An 8,957-nucleotide genomic window follows, 5' to 3' on the forward strand; every position below is an offset into this window, starting at 1 on the left:
TTTCAGAACTGATTTATTGAGTCATTGCGTAGGTGTCAGTTTTTCCGGATAACACGGCAGCAGTGACACTTGGTCATTTTACTGTGTCTTCCCACCTGGTAGGAAAAAGCTCGCTGCCCGCTTGCAAGAAGCTGAGGAAGCAATTGAAGCGGCCAATGCCAAGTGCTCGTCTCTGGAAAAGACAAAGCACAGGCTGCAGAATGAGCTGGAGGACATGATGATTGACCTGGAGAAGGCCAACTCAGCAGCTGCCTCACTGGACAAGAAGCAGCGTGGGTTTGACAAGATCATCAATGACTGGAAGCAGAAGTACGAGGAGTCACAGGCTGAGCTGGAGGCTTCCCAGAAGGAGGCCCGTGGCCTCAGCACTGAGCTCTTCAAGCTGAAGAATGCCTATGAGGAGACACTGGACCACCTGGAGACTTTGAAAAGGGAAAACAAGAACCTCCAAGGTAGGCTTCATTCAGGTCCTGCAGCCAGTGCAAGAGCCACATCAGCAGATGGCTGGAGGGATGCAGGTGCCCTGCAGCAGCTGTGGGGAAAGGTGTTTATCTCATCCTGAGATGAGCTTTCTGATGTCATTTGAGACACTGATGCTGCCCATCAATGTTTTGAACAAAGAGATTGGTGTGGCCAGAGCAGAGAAGGCCTGCCTTTTCCCCCCTGTCAATGAAACACTGGCAGAGGAGTCTCAGGGGAGGAACAAGAAAGATGACAGAGGTGCAGTGGATGAAGCCAAAACAGCAGAGCACAGTGTTCCTAGCCTAGAGATCACAGATAAAAACTAAATCACTATAGCCACTTCAAAAATCACTCACAAGAAAAGATGTGCCTTCAAGTTGTTCAGGTGAAAATTCTTGCTGGAAGTGGAAGTAAGGCAGGGCTCTTGTACAGACAAGCCCTTGAGGTAGCAGGTTTAGGCATGGGTCCTCTAATCACACTCCATGAATTGCAGGATGCTCCAAACACTCTGTTTGCTAAATCCATCCATCCTTTTTTGTTTCAGAGGAGATTTCTGATCTGACCAATCAGATTAGTGAAGGAAACAAGAGCCTCCATGAAATTGAAAAAATCAAGAAGCAGGTTGAGCAAGAGAAGTCGGAAGTTCAGCTGGCTCTGGAAGAAGCAGAGGTAAGGAAAGAAAGCTCAAGGGAAAAGGAAGAGAGCATCTTTATGAGGATTTTCCATCCTGTTCATCTTCTTAGGAAAACAGCCAGTGTGTTGATTTTTATCATGTGCAGCCTCTCTGCACCCAGCTCCCCCAGCCTTGCTAGCCAGTGTCTCCAAGAGTGACTAGTGGCTTTTGGAGATGTCCGCCCTGTGATCATTAGTGGAGGCCCTTTGCAAGGGGGTGCCTTGTAGTTTTTGGGTTTTTGTTAGAATCATGGAATCATCAAGGTTGGAAGAGACCTCTAAGATCATCCAGTCCAGCCATCCACCCCGCACTACCCCTGTAACCCCTAAACCACTAAACCACATTGCCCAGCACCAGATCCAGTTGTTTCTTGGATACCTCAAGGTATGGGGACTGCACCACCTCCCTGGACAGTCTATTCCAATGCCTGAACAGTCAATTTTAATTTTTTTAAAAATATCTAATCTGCATCTCCCCTGTCTCAGCTTTATGCCATTTCCTCTGGTCGTCTCACTGTAGGCAGAGGAGACTGACCCCCACCTCACTACAACCTCCTTCTAGGGAGCTGTTGAGAGTGATGCAGTGCCCTCTGAGTCTTCTCTTCTTGTGACTAAACAAACCCAACTCCCTCAGCTGTTCCTCATAAGACACATTTTCTATACCATTCACTAGCCTTGCTGCCATTCTCTGGTTGGTTGGTTTGGTGTTTGGGGTTTTTTTTCACTTTCAGGAAGCTCAGAAATCTTCTGTCCACTGCCTCAAAATTCAGTCCTTGCTCACTTTGATGTAGAATATTTCAGTCTTTCAGAAAATAGAAATGCTGAAAATTATGGTCTTACACTCTTTTATCAGATATTTCTACTGTCTAGTTTCCAACAGCAAATTCACCATTTCCTGCTTATGAGAATAAGAAAACAAACCTCCTGATGACTTTCTCTTTTATAAGGTCTCAGATATTGAGTTGTTTACTGCAGCCTGCTTTAAATAAGTGCAGTAGTCTCAGAAGACAAATGAAAACAGTCCGGTAGGAATTTGGTAAAGGCATTTGGCCTCACCCCATGCATTTCTCCAGTGCCAAGTATGCACATACCCAAGAGGTTTGCCTCATCCCAGTTTCCAGAAACAAACCAATACAGAACAATCCAACTGGAAATCCTTGTTATTCACTCATCGCTCAGCAGATGAATTTTCTTGGAGGTGAGGTACATTACAAGGCTAAGAAAGGGTGTACATGGTGCTGGCAGAAGCATCACAGCACATAGAAAGGGATTTTTAGTGAAGGCTGCATTTCTTTTGAATTGCATCTAAATAATATCTGCTAAACCAGTGATCATCCAGTGACAGGAATCTGCTAGTAAGTTTAATGCTGTGCAACTTCTTTTGTCTGTTATAGGATGCTTTATACACTGCAGGGATTTCACAGCCAGACAAACAGGTGTCATGATCAGAGCAGAGGAAAGAGCATGTCTTCCTTCCACAGCTCTGAGATGTGGAGAATGATTATGTACTCTGTCAAAAAACTTCCCTTGCTAGGAAGAATACATCAGTTCTTGAGGGATCTAAGCAGCTTGGTTTACTTTCCTGGACTGTGTGGAATGGCTTTCTAAAACTCAGTGGTATTAGGAACTAACAAAAGTAAAGTGATGATGTATCTTACTTTAAATGTGAAAGAAATGGGTTAATGCAGATTTTCTCCCTTTCTTGTGATTTTGGGCCTCTGGCAGTCACTGCTGATGACAAAGAACTTCCATGTGCTGTTCCCATTATTATGTTGTGGCTTCTTGTCATGATAGGTGTATTTGACTGACCTGCTGCATGTTGGCTGGAGATCAGTAGGGATTTTGTACAGCTTTGTTTTCACAACCCTCCTTCTGTTTCCTCATTCTCTCAAGGGAAGCATAGCTAAGCTTGTGCAGTTCCACCGTTTAGAGAGCACTTCCAAAAATTTGATGTTCCGTTCTGTGCTTTCATTCCTGTTCAATGAGAGCAGCAAGAAGACAGAACTACACTGAGCCTGGCTTATGCAAGACCTGAAAGTCAGAGACCTTGTTATTTCTTTATAGGCTATTGTCTTCTTAGTCCTTCACTTCGATATAGGAGAGAAATGTGTGAGTACAGACAGGAACAAGTCACCCTTGTTTCACAGACTTGTCTTCATGTTAATTTGTAAGAACGGACAGAGAAATTTTGCATTTTTTCATATAGAGCTGATGTCTATTATTTCTTTCCTTGAAGTCATTTTGCATAATAAGATTATGTAATTGGGAGGTTTCCAGCAGTTTGTGATTTGGAGAGATTTTTGTGAGCAGGGGGGATGGATGTGTGGATCCCTTCACTCCCCCAACAACAAACTTGTTTTAGCTTATCCCTGTCCCTTACAAGCCTGTGAATTTCTGGAGGGTGTCTGTACAGAGGTGTGGAGCAGGGAACATCTGTTGATGTCAAAACTGTGCAGGGAAGGCTGAAGGTGTTGGTGTGCTGTTTGGGTGTTTTTTGTGAGCTGTGAACTGTTTGACAATTTGTCCTCTGAGGAGCTTGCTGCTCAGTTTTCCAGCTGTCAGGTTGCATTAGAAGGCAAATAAATGCGCTGTTTTGCCATGTAAGCTACTCATGCCCTTGCCTACAGAGAGAGACTGAAGGAGGAGACAGGAAGAGTGAAGGGATCATGTTTGTGCTGCTGTTTGTGATTTGGAAAAAAAAAAAATCAATTCCTGGTTTGCAAGCTCTTGGTGTTTTCTATTTCAGGGAGCTTTGGAGCATGAAGAAAGTAAGACCCTTCGTTTTCAGCTTGAACTTTCTCAGGTTAAAGCAGAGTTTGAAAGAAAACTGACAGAAAAGGAGGAAGAAATGGAAAATATAAGGTACTGTGCAGGAAGCAGCGTGTTTCTTAGGGGAAAAGCCTGAAAAGATTGGACCTATTCTCAAGATCCAAGCCAATTAGATGCACCACAGGTAGTTATGCCAGCATAGGCAGACACTGTCTGTACCAGAAACCAAGACAGTTCTGACTGTTTGCCAAAGGGTAGCCCTACCACATTTCCCTTGCTCAGTTCAAATATTCCTGTCAGATCAGTCTCTGATGGTGTACAGTTAAACCCATCATGCATAACAAACTGCAGCTGTAACAAAACTGGCTGGCATAATCAATTCACAGCAGACCAGGGGCCACCAACTCTGTATGTTGACAGTATGGAGGCAACTTGGTCTAGAGAGCTGCCATCTCCTAATCCTGTGTGGGATGGCTGCCTCCCAAGGGGATCCCAGGCAAAGTCCGCAGTACTTGCCTCAGTGGTGCTCAAACTTAGGTTATCTGAAGGCATTTAGTTAATTTATGCAATTCCAGCTACACTGAGTGTGGGAGGATGTGAGGAGCTTGCTGTTATGTGTACACCACTTGGGTAAGCAGAGAGAATTGCAGACATGCAGAAAGTGTGAATGGAACAGGAGAGGAACTCGCATGCAAGCAAGAGGGATAAATAGGAAACCATGGAAAGCAATTAGGTGAGAGGAGGATGATGTCTTTTGTCTCTCCCTTCCCAGGCAGCAGAAATGCAAGTCTGAAGAGTTATACCCTTAACAGTATGTGCTAGCCTATGTGTCTGTGCAGTTACTCAGAAAACTTTGAATTAATTGGTGTTATAACGTTATTAGTTCAAGAATCATGTCACTGTTTATTGATGGGCTAAAGAGTAGGAAAGTGGAAGGCCAAGGCCCACTCTGGCCAGCATACCTACAGGGTTTGATACGTTAATTGTTTCAAAACCAAGAATATTTTGGCCTTTCACCTTCTGATGTCCTGCAGATGTCTGGATTAGAGAGATCTCAAGCCAAGCTGTGCTAATTAGTGCTTTCTGCTTCCGCTTGATTATGAGTGTTCAGTTGACATTCTATGTTGTTTTCTAGGAGTCTAGGGCATAGTTCAGCATCTTGTTGAAGCAATAAGGCCCTGAAGTTTTTTCTTGTTGACTTGATGATTTCCTGGAACTCCTACACTTTCAGGAAAATTTGGCCAGCAATGGAATAAATCTTTCCATGTGTGTCATATTCTGTGCTTAGAGTTACCTTCTGGTTGTAAGAGAGCAAAACTTTTGTGGTAGGACTTCTCTGTTACAGAATCAAGAAAATTAAGCTGTTTGTATCTGTTTTGTCTTTAAACTGACATTAAGCTGCCTTTCCCAGGGGGACCAGGCTGTCAACAGGGTGGGTTTAATCTCTTCTAAATTTAGATGTCTGTAACACAGATTTCTATTAATGAATCATTCCCCTTATAATTAGCACAAGAAAAGTTTTTTCAACATGTAAAGACACAATAAACTGTAGCTTGTACATGCCATTTACTATAAAGAGCACCTAGAGTAATTAGCTTAGAACGTAGCAGCCTACCTTCAGTTTGATTAATCCCCTCCACTAATGCCTTCAGCAAAAGGCTGAGATGTAAAACATCCCAGGAAATTATTCAGTAAATATCTTAGTAAGTGATTGTTAGGCTGGAAGTGCTTCTTGTTAGGTTCAAATCTGTACTTGCTTGTGTTTACAAGAGCTCTGAGAGCACTCTTTGCTCCAGTACTGCCAGAGGAAACACAGAAGAAGGATGCTAGAAGTGCTTACAGATCAGGAGTTAGCTGAGGGTGTGAAGCATGCCAGCCAGTTAGACAGCAGTCAGGCACTGGAAACTATGTATGCTGTGTATGTGTGCTACCTATGTCAGTCTGAAATACACTATTTCTGGAAGGGAGACACCTTCAGAAAGTAAAGTACTGCTGCAAGTAATTCTGTGTCCCTGCACAGAGAGGAAAATCACTCATCCTTCATGTCCTTTTCAGGAGAAACCAGCAACGTGCCATAGATTCACTGCAGTCCACCCTGGATTCTGAAGCCCGCAGCAGAAACGAGGCCATCCGGCTCAAGAAGAAGATGGAAGGGGACCTCAATGAGATGGAAATCCAGCTCAGCCACGCTAACAGGCACGCTGCAGAAGCAACCAAGTCAGCACGCGTCTTGCAGACACAAATAAAGGTACTGGTGGCCCCCCAAGCACCCAGGGGTACCCATGGGCCAGGTTTCATTATCACAGGTTTCATCACCACAGCCAGCAGTGGTGATGAAAATTAGGAGGGAAGCTACTGCTAACAGTGTAAAGGGAAAGCCTTGGTGATCACATCTGTCATAAGAGAATATTGAAATGTGGATTTCTTCTCAGACTTGCATACAAGCTGGATGAGTTCCAGTCATAAAACCCTTGCTGGCTGCAGCCTCTTGCAGGGGCAGAAAGCTACAGCATGAGGAACTGTAAACCTGTGATTTTCTTGTGAGCTTGCAAGGCTTTTAAAAGAAGTAGAGAGCAAGTCGGTTGTCTGGAGTATAGGGAGTGTGTTTATATTCAGCTTTGTTGTTTGCATCAACATTTGTAATAACTTCAAAAAAAAAAAAAGTGTTTCTTGCCAAGGCAGCTCTTCTGTTGTCTCCTCTCCCAGAACCGCCAGCTCTGAGAGATTTGAGCACACAGATTTTTTTCCTCCGTTGCACCACATACCACAAAAGCTATTCAGCTTACAGCTTGGAAATAAAATACAAATATAATAAATAAAGCACTGAAATTCTTGAGGTTGGTCCCAGGTAGCCGCTGCAATCTGGGTTTCTCTGATATAAGCACAGAGGCTTGAAATGGAGTCATATTGCTTTGTTTTAGGAGCTTCAGGTGCAGCTGGATGACTCAGGACATGTGAATGAAGATCTGAAGGAGCAGCTGGCAGTCTCTGACAGGAGGAACAATCTTCTCCAGTCGGAGCTGGATGAGCTGAGGGCTTTGCTGGACCAGACTGAACGGGCAAGGAAGCTGGCAGAGCACGAACTGCTGGAAGCCACTGAGCGTGTGAACCTCCTTCACACTCAGGTTGGCTTTTTCTGTGCCCTCTCCCTCACTGGTTAAACTGAGCCTTCTCTGTTGGGCACTGACACTGTTTGTCCATGGCTATCACAAGTCAGACACACCCTGCCATCCCTCGAAAGGGAAAATGGGGGAGAGGAGTTAAGTCACTCTGTAGATGTCCCACCTGACTCACTTCAAGTTAGCTGGAATTCATGATTCATCCAACTGCTTTCAACAGCTTCCAGAAAAAACACTGGTGGAAAATAAAAAGAGTAAATTTTATTTTTTCATTCTTCCCTGCTGTAAAACCAGTTTCCTGCTTTAGTTAAGCCATGCCCTGGACAGAGAACAATACAAGCACTGCTTTTGTGCAGGGCACTGATGTTACTCAACAGTGAGAACCACAGGGCTGGGCTCTCAACAATAGGGAGATGACACAGGGGAGGAAACCACAGGAAACCACCTGCAGCAAAGTGCTCTCTGTACCTGCACATGTCCACTGAGATCAGCCTTTGGGCGTTGTCCAGGTGGACACTGCCATTTCTAGGGTGTCATTTGACTTGACAGCATTTTTATCACAAACCCAAAGCTTCTCTTCACCAAATAATAATCACAGAGAAATTAAAATGTGCTACAGACTGGTGATGTTTTGCAGTGTTTTCTCCAGCCCATTGGTGATATTGTTTTAATCACCTCACTGGCTGATTAAGGATCATTCATATACCAAAATGAACAGCCTTATTCATTCTTCTATTTCAGCCTATTTCTCATTATTTTATCTGAATCAAAATATGAATATTTACAGCTCTGAGAGTATTTTTAATACTTCTTCGGTCTGAAGTTACCTATGCTAGTCAAGCCAGCCCTTACCACATACCTAGGTCTCCGTTCCCAAATATTGCTCTGAGTAATCCAGAAGTTGCAAAAATCAGGAAGTCTTGGTGTGCTATGGTATTTAGAGGAGCTGTTTCTAATCATCGCTTTTCTTCCTTTTCCACTGTTCATTTGGGGAAAACTTAATAAAAGAACACAAGCCTGATCAATCAAAAGAAGAAGCTGGAGGGTGACATTTCCCAGATGCAGAATGAAGTGGAAGAATCACTCCAGGAGTGCCGGAATGCAGAAGAAAAAGCCAAGAAAGCAATCACAGATGTAAGTAGGCTGGTTCTTTGCTCACTTCTTTTTGTACCACACTGTCTAAGGACACTCAAGAATGTATTTCCCAGGTCACCATTTCTGTGCTTGTTTTAGAGCTCATACATCCAAAATGGGAAAAAACTCCACAGCTATCTGGAGGTGACTGATGAAACTACAAAATAAAGCAGGCTAGAGGTAAAAAGAGGGCAGATTTTTTTTCTGATGTTTAGGGTTTGGGTTTGGTCATTTTTTTAGGGTTTTGTTTCCACAAGGATGCAGTTTCCAATGATCCTCAAAGTCTCAGATCATGTCACCTTTTTATCAAGTAAATCATTCACCCAAATAAACCAATACAGACTGAACTAGTGCTAAATGGACTCCTGGTGTACATAAAATCCAGGTGACAAAATTACTGAATTGGAAAAACATGAGGCCTAAGATCCCAGAGAGGTGGAGTGTTTTCCTCTTCTAGGGAGGGCAGGTATTTGGGCAGGTGTGGTTTCATTTCACACAGACTTGGAGAAATCCACATCTTCATTGTTCAGTTGATGGTTCACATCACACCAACAAACAAAATGAAAGCTAAAAGTGGAGATTTCTGTGTGTTATATGTCTGGAGTGCCAGACAAAGCTATTCCTGTACCCTGCCTCTTGGCTGACAGCCCTATTACTGCGTGCCAGAGAGAAGATGCTGATTCTCCTTGATGCAGCTTCACCCTGGATTACTATGCATGCTGTCTTTTGCTGACTGGTCAGTGATGGGTACCAAATCTGCAAATGGCTCTTGGTGGCAAGCACAAACATCAAAGCAGGAAT

General features: G+C 43.7%; 1 protein-coding gene and 1 long non-coding RNA gene across 2 annotated transcripts in view; one reads left to right on the plus strand and one right to left on the minus strand.

Moving 5' to 3' along the window:
* Positions 1-8,957, plus strand: part of MYH15 (myosin heavy chain 15) — a 45,028-nt gene that overhangs the window by 30,632 nt on the left and 5,439 nt on the right. The window contains exons 32-37 of the mRNA XM_008631701.2: positions 103-452; positions 1,007-1,131; positions 3,881-3,996; positions 5,959-6,151; positions 6,825-7,028; positions 8,031-8,156. Of these exons, the coding sequence (XP_008629923.1) occupies positions 103-452; positions 1,007-1,131; positions 3,881-3,996; positions 5,959-6,151; positions 6,825-7,028; positions 8,031-8,156 (1,114 nt within the window). The remainder of the gene's footprint in view (positions 1-102; positions 453-1,006; positions 1,132-3,880; positions 3,997-5,958; positions 6,152-6,824; positions 7,029-8,030; positions 8,157-8,957) is intronic.
* LOC108446124 overlaps positions 1-8,957 on the minus strand; it is a 26,669-nt gene that overhangs the window by 9,575 nt on the left and 8,137 nt on the right. The window lies entirely within an intron of this gene.

This window comes from Corvus brachyrhynchos, unplaced genomic scaffold (assembly GCF_000691975.1).
Source record: "Corvus brachyrhynchos isolate BGI_N302 unplaced genomic scaffold, ASM69197v1 scaffold3, whole genome shotgun sequence".
Taxonomy (NCBI): Eukaryota; Metazoa; Chordata; class Aves; order Passeriformes; family Corvidae; genus Corvus; species Corvus brachyrhynchos.